The 19,203-nt window shown below is 44.1% G+C and overlaps 1 protein-coding gene across 1 annotated transcript in view; it reads right to left on the bottom strand.

Annotated features, from left to right (window-relative positions):
• Window positions 1-4,157: 4,157 nt before the first annotated feature.
• Window positions 4,158-19,203, bottom strand: part of LOC129381909 (uncharacterized) — a 107,599-nt gene continuing 92,553 nt past the window's right edge. Inside the window, exons 3-4 of the mRNA XM_055065168.1 lie at window positions 7,822-7,943; window positions 4,158-4,533 (exon numbers count right to left, since the gene is read on the bottom strand). Coding sequence (XP_054921143.1) covers window positions 4,158-4,533; window positions 7,822-7,943 — 498 coding nt within the window. The remainder of the gene's footprint in view (window positions 4,534-7,821; window positions 7,944-19,203) is intronic.

Genomic DNA, 19,203 nt, shown 5'->3' on the forward strand with positions numbered 1-19,203 from the left:
CAAGAGCCAGCAGAGGACCGACAGCCGACACTACAACCTCCAACAACGCTTCCTCGAGTACCAGCCCGGCGACCGCGTTTGAGTATGGACCCCGATACGCCAACGAGGACTGAGTGAGAAACTACTGCGACGCTATTTCGAACCCTACAAGGTCATCCGACGTATTGGCGCACACTGGACTATGAGGTCGTTCCATACGGCATTTCGTATTCACAGCGGCGCCGCGCACGATCTGAAGTGGTCCGCGTGGTGAGTCTTAAACCCTTTCACGGACACTGACGAACTTCCTTATTTTGTTGTTTTCGTTGCTACGAGTGCTTTTCTTTATTACGTTCGGTTGTTTGCAGCATCGGGTTGATGCTTTTTCTAAGACGGGCGTACTGACACGTGTACTTGTCTTCATCGGGCGACACCTTTCACCACCTAAGAAATGTTATCGCACAGCGCAGGACGCGCTTGCATGTGTCGGTAGTTTCTGGAATGTTATCGCTGGATCCATCCACTGTCTTTGACTGAACGTGGTGTAATCTGATTGCATGTGTGCGCGACGCGAATAATGTAGAACTTTGTGGAAGGCGCGCGGGTCCCAGCGATTAGTCTGGAACATTCGACGATTGATGTATAAAAGCCGACGCGCTTGACCCGTTGATCAGATTTCGAAGACCGCCGATCGTGTTCGCCGCTACCGTTGTTCTTTGAGTGTAGTCTGTTTTTGAGGGCACAAGTTCGCCCAATAAAACACTTGCCTCGTTAATCACAGTTTTGCTGACTTCTGAACCGTCACTACCACGTGACAATAGGTTATGCATTTCGCAGAAATTCAAACTTTAAAAGGCGTGTATACGTATTAACATATCTTCCCCTTTAATTCGCCTTTTCAGAAAAGAAAGAAAGGTATGTACGTTTCTACAAGCGTTTTCGTGCCCGTTGCTGGGGCAGTTTGCTGACGAGTTCTTCAACATTGACCCTCCTAAGAATCTCCGTCTCTACGCTCAGCAGCGACAAATCTCTTTGGCGACTGTGAGTCATCGTTGATCGGAGCCTGTTCTTGGTCAATTTCAGCTTGCTGAATGATAATTCGCCACTGCATTTTGTGACCATCAAGCACAAAAAATTCTAACTGCAACATGAACATCTCGGAATGAACCTTCAAGATTTTCACGAATTAGAAGTTTCAGCATGGCTGCCACAGAAGAACAGCCTTCGTTGCTTGCAAATGAAATAAACTGTTCAAGCTCATCGGGAGATATGCCAGCCTGATCAGAAGGATACGTTTTCACGAGATGCATTACCTGCAGTCGCATCTGCGCTGCGAAAAAGCAGTTCCGATCTGTTCTCAGCAAACTGCGAGCAGACTTTGGTGTAAGCGCTCAACCGAGCTGTGAGAGCGTGCAAAAGAGTGGCAATTATGACGAAGAAGGTTTCACAGCGGAACTTAGCTTAATGGTGTTTGACTCTGGACTGCTCGTGCTTTCAGTGCTCTCGTATCCTGTCGATTCTTTTCGCTTTCTCTGGGTGCTTGCTTTATACGAAGCATTGTCCGACGCTTCCTTCGCTAGCTTTTGAATTTCATCGAAGCTCTCTCTTAAGCCGAATACATAATCGCACAACGATTTCACCAGGCTTACGGCAGCATTCACAGACAGTTTTGGGCTATGACGTATCTTGCTGGTGGCATTGAAGCGCAGCAAAACTCTATGCTAAATCTCGGCCATCAGCGCGGTTTCCAGTGTTGTCATTCCCTTTAGCAAAGAATTTGCTTCACGCTTTGTTTCTGCTCGTTCATCATGATGTTCAGATAGTTCCATCAAGGCAGCTTTAATTTCTCTAGAACCTGCCACGAGAGCCCTCGCTGCATCCGCTCGGCCTGGCCACCGCATGTCTGAGACTTGTTTTGGCATTACCGCTGTCACGTTTTGTTTCAAGTGAGCCTGAAGTATAACCCAGCGATGTGTAGACGCAGCAAAGAAAGTTATATACGCTGTACAAGCCCGAAAAAACTAACGGCCCACGAGAATCTACAGCATTCGCCCCGACAAAGTTAGAAGAGTAAGCAGCGCAAGGAATAAAATTTGCTTGCGGATTGTTTATTTTTCAAGTGAGCCTGCATGCCGAAGTATTTGCCAGCCATATTACTCACTTCGTAGTCTGACTGGCCACAACAGTATTGGAAGTTAAATTTCAAGATTTTTTAAGAAGTCAAGCGTTGGCTGCGCGAGATCTTTCCTTTTTCTGACTGGTTATGGGTAAAAACCCAAGAAAATGTTTTTCAGGCTCATCATTAGTGACATGGCGAATGACCACTGTAAGTTGATCCCTGTGACTCGAATCAGGTGTAGAATCATCAGCGAAGAGCCAAGTGCTTGGTAGTTGCAATCTCGCGCGCGATTTTTTTTTTCGGACTTGAATTCCAAGAGCTTCTGCAACCTCTTCCACAATGGTTGAGGAGAGGTAGCATGTCTTGCCACTTCCAGCGTTCCTCAATATCATTATATGGGCAGCATGGAAAGGATCAGAGTTGGCGATCAGTTCAAGACACCCAAGGAAGTTGTCATTTTGGAGCGACACTATTAATCCCCGAGAGAGAGCCCCCATTCTGCCAGAAACATTACAACAGCAACTACGTGCTCAAGGGAAGTTCCACAGTAGGTTGCCCGTTCCGAGCAGTGCTCTTCAAGGGATGGAATGACTGAGGTTCTGAGAAAACGTTGCTTGCCCAGGTCAAGCACGCACTGTCTGTGACACTCACTTTCCTCTTTTGTCTACCTTCGCATTTGGCTTTTTACATGAACTTAACCCATCTGGCTCCGAAAATTGGTCCTTTCTTGCCGGCAACAGAGTACAAGTAAGCGTCATCTTCACCTCGGCGGTCAAGCACTCGGAGGTCCCCCTAAGCGCGGAACGCCCGGTTCATTTCAACCCTTTGGACCCTGGATAATCCGCCCCTGGGGACAGGGGGAAAGAAGAAAAAAAGGAAGTGAAGGGGCGAAGGAAGCGGTTCGCACGGTCTGGCGTTCGTTGTCTTTCTTTTACATGACATATACGTAGTGCAACTGATGGTGGTCTGCTCCGGACCACCATCAGATGTAGTTAGCTGTTCGAAGGGTTCGATATTAGAGTGAGTTTGTGGACGTTTACAATGTGGCGAACGCGCTATAAATCACGGATCCGGGAGCTCCAACAGGTGTGACGTAATGCTAAGTAATATTGCTCGCAGTTACCACTAAATCGCTACTAAAGGTTTTCTTGCCTTGTTTGTTTAGAGCAATTTGCGTGTAGATTTGGGTACTGTGGTCCATATCGAGAGAATTGTCGCTTCATTGAAAATTACTTCGAAACTCAAGCTCAGCCTCGTACACTATCTTTTACGCCTCATCTTAAGGTGCATAACATTCAGGAATTATCATATATATGAGGCATGCGGCGAAAAAAGAAAAAAAAAGAGGACGACGTGTGCGGATCCGTCCAAACGCCATGAGCCCTTGGGGCGCGTGACCCGAGCTGTGATCGGGCGAGAAGCCGCGCTGAGATGGCATTATTGGCGTGGATCTGGGCCAAGGAGGTTGGAGAGTCAGCATCGCACTGGCGACGGGAGCCATGGAGGTTAGGTGATGATGATGATGATTTGGAACCATGGAGGTTAGGTCAAGCCCATGACGCTGGTGATCCAGGGTGCGGCCGTCGACCTCGGCGACGTTCGAGCGAGGCTCCTTGGACCTGCTGCAGCCTCTCACTGCGGTGCCGGGCACTTCAGGAAGGATCCCCCTTTAGAGGCGGACCAGCACGTACGATATTCCCCGGGACGTCTCGTCGGCACTCGAAGAAGTAGCGGCGGAACCCGGCCTTAGGCCTAGCCAGTGAGGCCGAAGTGTACGTCACCGACGGAGTTCGGGACACCGGCATCAAAAGACGGACATATGGACTGGCCGACAACAAGGCAGCGACGTCTACCGCGACGGCGATGAGAAATATCCGACATGCATCAGAGTCAGAGGATAGAGGCGCGAAGAGGCTGTAAGGACGCTCCTTTCTGTTAGTACGCAGCCATAGGCTAGCGTTGCAGGACTTTCAGGTAGAACACGCGAAGGACTGACGGGACCGGCAATAAGGACATGTTTAGTCACTATTAAGTAGGTGGCTTAGGTGTTGGCGTCTCTTCATGCTGTTTTTGTTACCTGAGTGTTGCTTTGAGTTTTTAAGTTCGGGTGAATCAAAATCTGTTTGCTGTGCTGCTCCTGCGTCTCCCGACTCCATCTCTTCCAACATATGCACGGCCCCGAGGTCAGTGACACGCGACACCAAAAGTGTTCGCGACAGGAGTGTGACTTTATCATCTGTTTCAGTTGAGTGTAACTGCAACAAGAACATGCTTTGCAGTTGCTCCAATGCGTCCGTACCAGATCGTACACGTAGGTCACGTTAGGCGGTAGAAAAAAAGCGTTGTTTGGTGGCAGTATGGTGCAGTCATAGAAGCTTGCATCAGAGAAAGACAGATGACCAATCGCGATGAACATTGAGGGCACGAATACGGTGCTGCAAAGACAAAATAAAAGCAAAGTTCAGAATGCATTTTTCTTCGTCACAGCTCAAAATGTCACTACTGGGCCCTAAGCATGGGACTAAACTAAGTTCCGCCTACAATGAACCACAGGTTCAGGATACAGCCCGTGATAATTGTCCCAATATACATGCGATAAAAATGCACTGTTGCCCGACTTGTTTGACAGCACTTCGTTTGAATCATTCAAGCAAAAAAAAATGAGTGTATCCTGAGAATTCCTTCCAGGAGGTAATAAGGCGCATACACACTGTCGGAAAAACGCCGACGGCAAAACGCAGCTATGGCAGAGCGGCCACACCAAATGGCGGCGAACCGTTGCGGCAGTGAGGTGACAGCATGAAAATCTCGCTTCCTCTTTTTTCCTCTGCGTGTAGGTGCTAGATGTCACGCGCTTTTTCTTCGTCTGCCGACAGATCGGCGCTGGGTTTACATTCCTCGTCCTGCGCCCTTAACGTGAGTTATGTCTTATGAAGAAGACGACGTAGCTACCGCTAATCATAATCATGTTGCTGTGCTCGCTTCTGTTGCGGCGTCTCTGCGTTCAAAAGACAATGAGAAGGCGGTACTGGGTGACGCGTCCGCGTCCTTGTATTCAGGGCACGTCTGGTCGTACAGAATCGGGTATGACGCACACACTCTCGAAAAAAAAAAAACCTTTCCATCGGGAAGTCTCGGTTTCGATTCATCATTGTAGAAAGCTATCGTAAACCATGACAATCAAAACAAATGCGCTCGAGAGCTGACGCGTGCAGACGATAGTACGAAACAGGCGGCGCGGCTGAAGCGACACGCGAGTACGAATTAGGCGGTCGGGCGGGTCCGTATAAACCTCTTTCCCCTACGCTCGTCATTGAAGTGGCCGCTCATTGGTCTCCGGGCGTTCGCGGCTTGCATACCGTCGGGGAATGACGTGACAAATCGGTCCAGAACCGATCGCTCCCGCGGCACGAAAAAGCTGCCTCGCGGTAGCCATAGCGCCACGCCGCGCGCGTTTTGTCTCTAGTGTGTATGCGTCTGTACGCCTTGTGAACTTGCTGGATACAAGTGGAACAATAAAGGAAGAATAATATTCTGAACTCAGAGAAGGAAGACAGCGCTAGGGACATGGACTAGCGCAAACTTTCAGCTAGTTTTATTTTCGTCATTCTCGTGAATATGAGCCCATGCGCCATAAGGTAGCACACTGTCGCAAAACAAAACAGCAGCAACAAACAGTTTATTACAACAGCTTAATACGACAGAAATTTTATTGCTATTCCTCCGTTCACAGTGACTTTATTATTCAGCCTGCTTACCTGTGGAGCCGCATCCATCATCACCATAAAATAGAAATCCAGACAGGCAGCACTAGCACTTTCAATATTTCTTTCCCAAGTTGTCACAGCAACGGAACCGCCTTCCCCATGAAATTATTGCCATTGTCAGTAGCAATCTATTTCCCAAGATATTAGCTAGCATCGCGTAATGGGAATTAACATGTTATTTCGTTTATTTGTCGAACATTGTACTAGCAGGAATTATCAAGGTGCTATTCTGTTCCCATTATTTGCAGTACTTGCAAACGATCAGGCAAGATATTACGTAACATTGTATAATTAGCAATTACTAAAATGTTCTATTGACTATATTATTGGTCGTATTTCATTACTATGCTTCCTGTTTTACCAACCCCCTGCCTGACGCGCTTGGGTGTTGAGGGTAACGTCAGTAACCAGAACGCTTTCTCGCTGTCATGCAGAGAAATCGACGTGTCGCTCACGCATGCGCTACCTCTTGAAACAGTACAGAAGGCTTCCATGAGTTCTCGTGCAGTGGGATCTGCGCCTCTGCCTGGCATGCTAATCTCTCAAAAGATCAGAGCGCACATACTGAGTTGACGATGCGCAGGCAAATGCGCATCACCCTTGTTTCTAACCGAAACCGCCGGGTCTTTTACGCGGTCCTTAATGGAGCGGCCGGTCCGCACGATATATAACTTCCTACAAGACAATGGAATATCTTATAGATCACCCATCGTGAATTTTACGGTCGCATGAGTGTGCGTCTTGCGGCAGCCGCCAGTTTTCTCCTTCTCAAATGCAATCATGGGGTTCGTAGGTTTGCGCGAAGAAGAAAAAACTACTCGCACGTTGTGTCTACTTCCTACCGTCTTCAGACGGTGCGAAATTTGGCGAATGTATGGCACCACTTCGAGCCTACGCCTACTTCGTAGCATTGTAGGCTGCCTACCATGGCACTTTGTTTGGTTTCGCGCAGAGGCACGTCTGCAATCGCAGTTAATGCCGTGCAAGGGAAGCCGTGCAAGGGAAGCAAGTGGGCACGTCTACTGCAGAGCAGATTCCAGGCACAACTTAGCAAAGACTCGTTTTATTAACTTTCACCGCACCGATTAATGAGGCAGCAATGTCTTTTGCGTAAAGAGGATATTTTTGATAAATACTTCTTATGAATTTTAATTTCTTGAGCAAGTTACCTTCGCGTCTTCGGCTATTCTCACTCGAGGAGTGCAGCTCGTGAACTGGCATTGGGCTATCTGGCAGGCACAATCTTGAATGCAGTGTATGGACTAAAGATATCATGCAGATACAACGCACATCTTGTAATTTGAGTGAAGGGAATCTTTTGTGAAGCGGTCAATCAAATGCTATAAATTTGTGCATTTCATCCCTATGTCTTTGACATAAAGAAAACTGGCGCGCGCATATGAGCTTTTGGGCACAGGTACGACGCAGTGCGGCACACGGGGCGACCATTTCGACGGGCTAGTTGCCGTTGGCGGTACCGAAGTATACGTGTTCTTCTGGCGTAATGGTTAGATGATTGGGCAGCTTTGTATGAGAACCGAGGTAACATCCCGCTGTCGCGCACACGGTAAATTTTTTTGAAGTATCAGCCATTCGTTTTTCTTGCGCTATGTACTGGAAGGCACTAACAGGGACGAAATGTCATTGTCAATGTCTTCCAGTGGATAGCTTACGGAAGAGGAAAGCACGCCAACTAGGCCAATTCGTTGCTCTTCAAAATGTTATCAGATGTTTGGCTAGAAAGCAGCAGCACCCAGCGGCGACGGTCAGGCAATTCTGGAAGGGTACGCGAAGATAGTTTCGCTTTAGAAAAACGCCCCGAGTGGGCCAATTCGTTTTGCCTGCGCGTGAGCTAGTCCCGAGAAGAAAAATCAGGGAGGGTTAGCCTGTAAAGCTTCCTCTGAAAACAAGCGTGCTGACGTGTGCAGCGCGATGCTCCGCGATGTGCTCACGCACCTTATAAAAAACGCCGTGTCGTCGACCACAGGTGGAAAGTTTATGGAGTCTATATACAATCCCAGGATTTCGTAGGAAAATCTCCTTTGTTGCTCGAAGAGCTTGTTGTGAAAGTGCAGTTCCTGCAACGAGAATACGAACATTGCAAAGGAAATTTCGCCATTTCAACCAGCAATGCGTCTGCTCGGTTAACTTTAGCTGGGAATTTCCAGCGATTTCTTTATTTTGAACGAAACGGCGAGTCATGCGAGGGTAACATTAAGTGAACGACTCGCTCATCTTGTGAGAATTAGAGCTCCATGTGGTCTGTTGCTTGTTCGAGATCGGCCGAAATAATTAGACTGCACTATCTCTGGTACTGGCTCATATCTTTCGCTAAGCCACAGTTCGCGACAGCGGTTATGGCACGCGCAGTTTCCGCGAGCACATATGTGTTACAGTTTGTTCTTCTTGCGCTAATTACGCGTCATTATTGCTCTGTAGATAACATTATGCTAATTTCGTGCATGTTTTGGTTTCCGAGCTTCATTTTGACGCCTATTTGATTGCGCTAGGTGCACTGGAAGGCCTCAAATCATACAATTCGGCGGGATAAATGTGACGAGGTAACCAGCTCTCACAAATTCCAATATGATCTGAAGTTTTCAAAGAAGGTATTGCTTTCAGAAAAAAAAAACATTTTGCTGCGAGACGGCGGATTAAAAGGGAATCAGTAGTTTTTCTTTTCGAGAAAATGTTTTCTTGGCGGCAGAATTATAGAAATACCTGGTCAATGAGAAATGCCTTCTTCAGATGATGTTCATGTTGTATCGACAGTAAATTCACAACTGCTGGCTAACTTAAAAGACAGAGGCTCTAACCCGGTCCCGGAAGAAAGGAAGCATTCACTCCCATTTCCTCAGCTCTTCCCTCATAGAAAACGGGAAAAGACTCCCGTCTACACACTTTAATATTCTAAACTGGGTTGTTACTATTTTTAGAGCCTCATAGCAGCAAAAGTGCTTTAACAACCAGCGCAAATACATCACGCGCGTTATACGTATTCCAATACATTGAATCAGAAACACCGAAGAATAGCGATGCCTTCGCGATGTGTGCGCAACCCTTGCTTCCGGCGCTTCGTCCCCGCACAACGCGGAAAGTTTCCTTGGCGAAGGCTCGCGCAGAATTGGACGTTTAAACTGCGGGGACACTACTGTGTAGTTTGTGCAATTCTTCACACCCGTTACAGTTATGCATAGCCGAACTGCCATCCTATAGTGAATGAGTGCCTACAAAAGTATACATGGCGCTTACATAGCTACACCATATCTGTATAAAACCGCCTTTGGCAGGTAGCACAATTATAACCATTTATCAACATTGCTCATTGAGGCGGCCATCACGTCTTGGAGAGATCAATATGTTTATCAGAACAATTCTTACATTTACACTAATTACGATTTTATTAATTTACAATACGGTACTTACTTCGATCTACGAAAAGTAGCTAGTGAGTATGCAAGGCATATCGACTTAGAACAAATTCTGAGGATAGCGCCAGTTGCGAGACATGCAAAGAGACATGTTTGTTCCACTTACTTTTTAAAGAAAACGCTCTTTTACGCGCTGAAGCACAAAAGTAACTGGAACGCAAGTGCAGTTCGCCCGACACATGGAATATTAATATAGCGGAACTGGCGTAGTCCTGAGAATTCCTTCTCAATGCATAAGCATTGCGAACTGACCCACTACAACTCGTAATTTGAAATATGTCTGGTAAAGTAAATAAAAAGATAGTCACTGTACCTAATTATGATAGTATTTCAATTAGGCATTTTGATTTCTCGTAGAAGTAGTGGCTGCCTCATCGAGTAATGCAGTTGATGGGTTAGAATTGTGCTGTCTGATTTGGGCAACCGTCTAAGAATTCGCAATGGCGAAAATATCACGGTGGACACAAAGAATAACCGATATCGGTTAGTAAGTAGAAAACGTGTGGAGGTTCGGTGCCTCCGACTGTGGTACGCAGTTCAACACGCTTGTCTAGAACGTGCTAAGTACGTGCAATAGACTGTGCAGGGAGACATTAGTGATTACACTTGACGTAAGATAAGGTATATGTGGCTATGAACAATAATTTTTAGATGCCATGAAACAAAAAGATTCCTTCAGTCGTTTAAAAATATTAAAGAAAGCTAAATTATCATGCTCTTAGTCCACGCCATTATTAACGTTTCGTTGAAAAGCTTTTTTTTTTTTTTGCAGACGTTTGGAACACATATTACAATAGACGTAAGATGAGGTGTTCCCTTTTGCCAGAAGAGCTATCTAAAGTTTCGGCAGAATCTTTGGCCATCGGGGTCACATTATTCACGTATCTTCACCTCTATAAAGTGTACAATTATTGTTACAATTTCGCAATAAGAATGCGATGTCCACGATATTCATAATTTTTTCAATAATAAAGGCGAACAGCTGCACTGACTCTTTTTCCTTCTTTCTTATTGCAGACGAAGGCTAAGGGCATAGCATCTGTGGTTCTTTTTTACGAATTTCCTTCACATCAACAAAAGGCTAAGCAGATGCTCGGTATAAGCTTTGTTTCAGTTCACAATTACTTCCCCTACGGCGTGAGTCTCAATCATATCATGGTTTTGGCACGTGAAACCCCAGAATGTAATTTCCTTAATTTCCTACATTGACATTGAAGCGCGTACTTGTTTATCCTTTTTGCAGTAACCACCTTTAATCTGATAACAACTGTTAAATTCACTGCTAGGCGCAAGGGCGCGCTTGCATGCTTCCTTAGATCATTCTCGATTGTTGCCGTCGATTGTATCTGCTGTCTGTGTCGCCGCCGGACCCTGTGCAACTAGGTTACATGCGCCACGCGAATAATGTTGTTCGTCCTGGAATACACGTGAACACCAGCGTTTAGGTTTTTTCAAGTCATTTTCTGCGTAAACCAGGTTCGAGTTTGTATCTTCCAGCGCATAGTAAAATTGACGTAGCAGATGTGAATTTATCTTACGATAGTTCGACTTTTCATGAGAGTCGAGCCTGTCGCTGGCGAGTGGCAAAAATGCAAAGATAGGACGGTGATCACTAATGTCGAGTGATAATATACCACTAGTGCAATTTTGTTTTTGGGTAAATCAGGCTCGAGTTTGTATCTTCCAGCGCATAATAAAATTGACGTAGCAGATGTGAATTTATCTTACGGTAGTTCGACTTTTCATGAGAGTCGAGCCTGTCGCTGGCGAGTGGCAAAAATGCAAAGATAGGACGGTGATCACTAATGTCGAGTGATAATATACCACTAGTGCAATTTTGTTTTTGGGTAAATCAGGCTCGAGTTTGTATCTTCCAGCGCATAATAAAATTGACGTAGCAGATGTGAATTTATCTTACGGTAGTTCGACTTTTCATGAGAGTCGAGCCTGTCGCTGGCGAGTGGCAAAAATGCAAAGATAGGACGGTGATCACCAATGTGGAGTGATAATATACCACTAGTGCAATTTTGTTTTTGGGTAAATCAGGCTCGAGTTTGTATCTTCCAGCGCATAATAAAATTGACGTAGCAGATGTGAATTTATCTTACGGTAGTTCGACTTTTCATGAGAGTCGAGCCTGTCGCTGGCGAGTGGCAAAAATGCAAAGATAGGACGGTGATCACTAATGTCGAGTGATAATATACCACTAGTGCAATTTTGTTTTTGGGTAAATCAGGCTCGAGTTTGTATCTTCCAGCGCATAATAAAATTGACGTAGCAGATGTGAATTTATCTTACGGTAGTTCGACTTTTCATGAGAGTCGAGCCTGTCGCTGGCGAGTGGCAAAAATGCAAAGATAGGACGGTGATCACCAATGTCGAGTGATAATATACCACTAGTGCAATTTTGTTTTTGGGTAAATCAGGCTCGAGTTTGTATCTTCCAGCGCATAATAAAATTGACGTAGCAGATGTGAATTTATCTTACGGTAGTTCGACTTTTCATGAGAGTCGAGCCTGTCGCTGGCGAGTGGCAAAAATGCAAAGATAGGACGGTGATCACCAATGTGGAGTGATAATATACCACTAGTGCAATTTTGTTTTTGGGTAAACCAGGTTCGAGTTTGTATCTTCCAGCGCATAATAAAATTGACGTAGCAGATGTGAATTTATCTTACGGTAGTTCGACTTTTCATGAGAGTCGAGCCTGTCGCTGGCGAGTGGCAAAAATGCAAAGATAGGACGGTGATCACTAATGTCGAGTGATAATATACCACTAGTGCAATTTTGTTTTTGGGTAAATCAGGCTCGAGTTTGTATCTTCCAGCGCATAATAAAATTGACGTAGCAGATGTGAATTTATCTTACGGTAGTTCGACTTTTCATGAGAGTCGAGCCTGTCGCTGGCGAGTGGCAAAAATGCAAAGATAGGACGGTGATCACCAATGTCGAGTGATAATATACCACTAGTGCAATTTTGTTTTTGGGTAAATCAGGCTCGAGTTTGTATCTTCCAGCGCATAATAAAATTGACGTAGCAGATGTGAATTTATCTTACGGTAGTTCGACTTTTCATGAGAGTCGAGCCTGTCGCTGGCGAGTGGCAAAAATGCAAAGATAGGACGGTGATCACCAATGTGGAGTGATAATATACCACTAGTGCAATTTTGTTTTTGGGTAAATCAGGCTCGAGTTTGTATCTTCCAGCGCATAATAAAATTGACGTAGCAGATGTGAATTTATCTTACGGTAGTTCGACTTTTCATGAGAGTCGAGCCTGTCGCTGGCGAGTGGCAAAAATGCAAAGATAGGACGGTGATCACTAATGTCGAGTGATAATATACCACTAGTGCAATTTTGTTTTTGGGTAAATCAGGCTCGAGTTTGTATCTTCCAGCGCATAATAAAATTGACGTAGCAGATGTGAATTTATCTTACGGTAGTTCGACTTTTCATGAGAGTCGAGCCTGTCGCTGGCGAGTGGCAAAAATGCAAAGATAGGACGGTGATCACCAATGTCGAGTGATAATATACCACTAGTGCAATTTTGTTTTTGGGTAAATCAGGCTCGAGTTTGTATCTTCCAGCGCATAATAAAATTGACGTAGCAGATGTGAATTTATCTTACGGTAGTTCGACTTTTCATGAGAGTCGAGCCTGTCGCTGGCGAGTGGCAAAAATGCAAAGATAGGACGGTGATCACCAATGTGGAGTGATAATATACCACTAGTGCAATTTTGTTTTTGGGTAAACCAGGTTCGAGTTTGTATCTTCCAGCGCATAATAAAATTGACGTAGCAGATGTGAATTTATCTTACGGTAGTTCGACTTTTCATGAGAGTCGAGCCTGTCGCTGGCGAGTGGCAAAAATGCAAAGATAGGACGGTGATCACTAATGTCGAGTGATAATATACCACTAGTGCAATTTTGTTTTTGGGTAAATCAGGCTCGAGTTTGTATCTTCCAGCGCATAATAAAATTGACGTAGCAGATGTGAATTTATCTTACGGTAGTTCGACTTTTCATGAGAGTCGAGCCTGTCGCTGGCGAGTGGCAAAAATGCAAAGATAGGACGGTGATCACTAATGTCGAGTGATAATATACCACTAGTGCAATTTTGTTTTTGGGTAAATCAGGCTCGAGTTTGTATCTTCCAGCGCATAATAAAATTGACGTAGCAGATGTGAATTTATCTTACGGTAGTTCGACTTTTCATGAGAGTCGAGCCTGTCGCTGGCGAGTGGCAAAAATGCAAAGATAGGACGGTGATCACCAATGTGGAGTGATAATATACCACTAGTGCAATTTTGTTTTTGGGTAAATCAGGCTCGAGTTTGTATCTTCCAGCGCATAATAAAATTGACGTAGCAGATGTGAATTTATCTTACGGTAGTTCGACTTTTCATGAGAGTCGAGCCTGTCGCTGGCGAGTGGCAAAAATGCAAAGATAGGACGGTGATCACTAATGTCGAGTGATAATATACCACTAGTGCAATTTTGTTTTTGGGTAAATCAGGCTCGAGTTTGTATCTTCCAGCGCATAATAAAATTGACGTAGCAGATGTGAATTTATCTTACGGTAGTTCGACTTTTCATGAGAGTCGAGCCTGTCGCTGGCGAGTGGCAAAAATGCAAAGATAGGACGGTGATCACCAATGTCGAGTGATAATATACCACTAGTGCAATTTTGTTTTTGGGTAAATCAGGCTCGAGTTTGTATCTTCCAGCGCATAATAAAATTGACGTAGCAGATGTGAATTTATCTTACGGTAGTTCGACTTTTCATGAGAGTCGAGCCTGTCGCTGGCGAGTGGCAAAAATGCAAAGATAGGACGGTGATCACCAATGTGGAGTGATAATATACCACTAGTGCAATTTTGTTTTTGGGTAAACCAGGTTCGAGTTTGTATCTTCCAGCGCATAATAAAATTGACGTAGCAGATGTGAATTTATCTTACGGTAGTTCGACTTTTCATGAGAGTCGAGCCTGTCGCTGGCGAGTGGCAAAAATGCAAAGATAGGACGGTGATCACTAATGTCGAGTGATAATATACCACTAGTGCAATTTTGTTTTTGGGTAAATCAGGCTCGAGTTTGTATCTTCCAGCGCATAATAAAATTGACGTAGCAGATGTGAATTTATCTTACGGTAGTTCGACTTTTCATGAGAGTCGAGCCTGTCGCTGGCGAGTGGCAAAAATGCAAAGATAGGACGGTGATCACCAATGTCGAGTGATAATATACCACTAGTGCAATTTTGTTTTTGGGTAAATCAGGCTCGAGTTTGTATCTTCCAGCGCATAATAAAATTGACGTAGCAGATGTGAATTTATCTTACGGTAGTTCGACTTTTCATGAGAGTCGAGCCTGTCGCTGGCGAGTGGCAAAAATGCAAAGATAGGACGGTGATCACTAATGTCGAGTGATAATATACCACTAGTGCAATTTTGTTTTTGGGTAAATCAGGCTCGAGTTTGTATCTTCCAGCGCATAATAAAATTGACGTAGCAGATGTGAATTTATCTTACGGTAGTTCGACTTTTCATGAGAGTCGAGCCTGTCGCTGGCGAGTGGCAAAAATGCAAAGATAGGACGGTGATCACCAATGTGGAGTGATAATATACCACTAGTGCAATTTTGTTTTTGGGTAAACCAGGTTCGAGTTTGTATCTTCCAGCGCATAATAAAATTGACGTAGCAGATGTGAATTTATCTTACGGTAGTTCGACTTTTCATGAGAGTCGAGCCTGTCGCTGGCGAGTGGCAAAAATGCAAAGATAGGACGGTGATCACCAATGTCGAGTGATAATATACCACTAGTGCAATTTTGTTTTTGGGTAAATCAGGCTCGAGTTTGTATCTTCCAGCGCATAATAAAATTGACGTAGCAGATGTGAATTTATCTTACGATAGTTCGACTTTTCATGAGAGTCGAGCCTGTCGCTGGCGAGTGGCAAAAATGTAAAGATAGGACGGTGATCACTAATGTCGAGTGATAATATACCACTAGTGCAATTTTGTTTTTGGGTAAATCAGGCTCGAGTTTGTATCTTCCAGCGCATAATAAAATTGACGTAGCAGATGTGAATTTATCTTACGGTAGTTCGACTTTTCATGAGAGTCGAGCCTGTCGCTGGCGAGTGGCAAAAATGCAAAGATAGGACGGTGATCACCAATGTGGAGTGATAATATACCACTAGTGCAATTTTGTTTTTGGGTAAACCAGGTTCGAGTTTGTATCTTCCAGCGCATAATAAAATTGACGTAGCAGATGTGAATTTATCTTACGGTAGTTCGACTTTTCATGAGAGTCGAGCCTGTCGCTGGCGAGTGGCAAAAATGCAAAGATAGGACGGTGATCACCAATGTGGAGTGATAATATACCACTAGTGCAATTTTGTTTTTGGGTAAACCAGGTTCGAGTTTGTATCTTCCAGCGCATAATAAAATTGACGTAGCAGATGTGAATTTATCTTACGATAGTTCGACTTTTCATGAGAGTCGAGCCTGTCGCTGGCGAGTGGCAAAAATGTAAAGATAGGACGGTGATCACTAATGTCGAGTGATAATATACCACTAGTGCAATTTTGTTTTTGGGTAAACCAGTTTGAGTTTGTATCTTCCAGCGCATAATAAAATTGACGTAGCAGATGTGAATTTATCTTACGATAGTTCGACTTTTCATGAGAGTCGAGCCTGTCGCTGGCGAGTGGCAAAAATGCAAAGATAGGACGGTGATCACTAATGTCGAGTGATAATATACCACTAGTGCAATTTTGTTTTTGGGTAAATCAGGCTCGAGTTTGTATCTTCCAGCGCATAATAAAATTGACGTAGCAGATGTGAATTTATCTTACGGTAGTTCGACTTTTCATGAGAGTCGAGCCTGTCGCTGGCGAGTGGCAAAAATGCAAAGATAGGACGGTGATCACTAATGTCGAGTGATAATATGCCACTAGTGCAATTTTGTTTTTGGGTAAATCAGGCTCGAGTTTGTATCTTCCAGCGCATAATAAAATTGACGTAGCAGATGTGAATTTATCTTACGGTAGTTCGACTTTTCATGAGAGTCGAGCCTGTCGCTGGCGAGTGGCAAAAATGCAAAGATAGGACGGTGATCACTAATGTCGAGTGATAATATACCACTAGTGCAATTTTGTTTTTGGGTAAATCAGGCTCGAGTTTGTATCTTCCAGCGCATAATAAAATTGACGTAGCAGATGTGAATTTATCTTACGGTAGTTCGACTTTTCATGAGAGTCGAGCCTGTCGCTGGCGAGTGGCAAAAATGCAAAGATAGGACGGTGATCACCAATGTGGAGTGATAATATACCACTAGTGCAATTTTGTTTTTGGGTAAACCAGGTTCGAGTTTGTATCTTCCAGCGCATAATAAAATTGACGTAGCAGATGTGAATTTATCTTACGGTAGTTCGACTTTTCATGAGAGTCGAGCCTGTCGCTGGCGAGTGGCAAAAATGCAAAGATAGGACGGTGATCACCAATGTGGAGTGATAATATACCACTAGTGCAATTTTGTTTTTGGGTAAACCAGGTTCGAGTTTGTATCTTCCAGCGCATAATAAAATTGACGTAGCAGATGTGAATTTATCTTACGATAGTTCGACTTTTCATGAGAGTCGAGCCTGTCGCTGGCGAGTGGCAAAAATGTAAAGATAGGACGGTGATCACTAATGTCGAGTGATAATATACCACTAGTGCAATTTTGTTTTTGGGTAAATCAGGCTCGAGTTTGTATCTTCCAGCGCATAATAAAATTGACGTAGCAGATGTGAATTTATCTTACGGTAGTTCGACTTTTCATGAGAGTCGAGCCTGTCGCTGGCGAGTGGCAAAAATGCAAAGATAGGACGGTGATCACCAATGTGGAGTGATAATATACCACTAGTGCAATTTTGTTTTTGGGTAAACCAGGTTCGAGTTTGTATCTTCCAGCGCATAATAAAATTGACGTAGCAGATGTGAATTTATCTTACGATAGTTCGACTTTTCATGAGAGTCGAGCCTGTCGCTGGCGAGTGGCAAAAATGTAAAGATAGGACGGTGATCACTAATGTCGAGTGATAATATACCACTAGTGCAATTTTGTTTTTGGGTAAATCAGGCTCGAGTTTGTATCTTCCAGCGCATAATAAAATTGACGTAGCAGATGTGAATTTATCTTACGGTAGTTCGACTTTTCATGAGAGTCGAGCCTGTCGCTGGCGAGTGGCAAAAATGCAAAGATAGGACGGTGATCACCAATGTGGAGTGATAATATACCACTAGTGCAATTTTGTTTTTGGGTAAACCAGGTTCGAGTTTGTATCTTCCAGCGCATAATAAAATTGACGTAGCAGATGTGAATTTATCTTACGATAGTTCGACTTTTCATGAGAGTCGAGCCTGTCGCTGGCGAGTGGCAAAAATGTAAAGATAGGACGGTGATCACCAATGTCGAGTGATAATATACCACTAGTGCAATTTTGTTTTTGGGTGTTTGTGATACTGATGTCAAGTAAGCTGGCACTGTGGTCAGTGACCCCGACAAGTCATACCGCCTTTTCTTTCACACGCTTAAGGCTATCTATGATAGATGCTTCCCGCTTGTTCAATGCTCCCCGAGGCAAAAAAGAATTCGTAAACCCTGGATTAGTCAATGCTTGTACAAAAAGATCAAATCTAAAAATAAGGTGTATCACGCCTTTGTACATACACGTGACGCTGCTCTGCTCAACGAATACAAAAAGTACCGAAATAAATTAAATGCAGATTTGAAAAAAGCTAAGACTTGCTATTATCAATGGCTTTTCGCTAGGATATTTAATTATCCTAGAAAGCTTTGGAACGAGGTCAACAATCTGTCACACAATTCGAAACTGAAGCGTCCCATAAACATTGCAGCTTTTGCTCATGGCAAAACGGATGTTGAAGCATTCACAGATATGAATGAATACTTCACTAACGTCGGTGATTTTCAGATTACCAGCAAGAGGGACCTTAGTACCGAAACTTGTCTTGATTCAGTGCAGAAAAGCGTAAGCTTGATACACTCAAAATCTTTGTTTCCGACAAGTCCACAAGAGGTGGAAAATTTTTGGGTAAAATAAAGAACAGCGTCTCGCCAGGAAGTGATGACCTGTGTGTTGTACCAATTAAATATGTTGCGTCTTCTAGATTTCTACTGCTAACGTATATAATTAATCGAATGCTGGAAACTGGAATCTTTCCATCCGATCTTAAGCTTGCCCGCATATGTCCAATATAGAAGTGTGGGTCGCTTAGTGACATATGTAATTACAGGCCAATCTCGGTGCTGCCCGTGCTACCCAAAGTCTTTGAAAATGTTAACACGCGCCTCGTGAATTTTATGACTAAGCACCACGTAATAAATGACGCACAGTACGGTTTTCAGAAAAATACCTTCAGCAGTTAATAACTGCTTCAGCAGTTAAGCGCTCGTGCAACCTACACCTCGTAATGTTTCTCGTGGCAAAAACACAAGGTTGACGTTCCGTTCAGAGCCATAGTATCAGAAAGGGACTCGTGGCAGTTGGTTGTCTCTTCATTCCTTGAAAACCACCTTAATGGCTTGATAGTTACCAATCCGTTCCTTCTACCAAACTCTGAAACGTTAGTAACGTACTTAAGGACCTTTAACCCTGGAAGATGTGAATTCTTCAGCATAGATGTACAGGATCAGTATTACAATATTCCGCATGGTCCCTTATTATCGAGTGTTAGGCACTGTATAACGGAAGCCAACGACGAGATGGAATTTGTCAGCAAATGTGGCGTATGAGATAATACATTTTTTGAGCTATTAACCTTTTACCTTGAGTCCACCTTTGTAATGTGGAATAATGTTATGTACAGACAAAAGTCCGGTATATGTATGGGCTCAAAA

Source organism: Dermacentor andersoni, chromosome 10, assembly GCF_023375885.2.
Source record: "Dermacentor andersoni chromosome 10, qqDerAnde1_hic_scaffold, whole genome shotgun sequence".
Taxonomy (NCBI): domain Eukaryota; kingdom Metazoa; phylum Arthropoda; class Arachnida; order Ixodida; family Ixodidae; genus Dermacentor; species Dermacentor andersoni.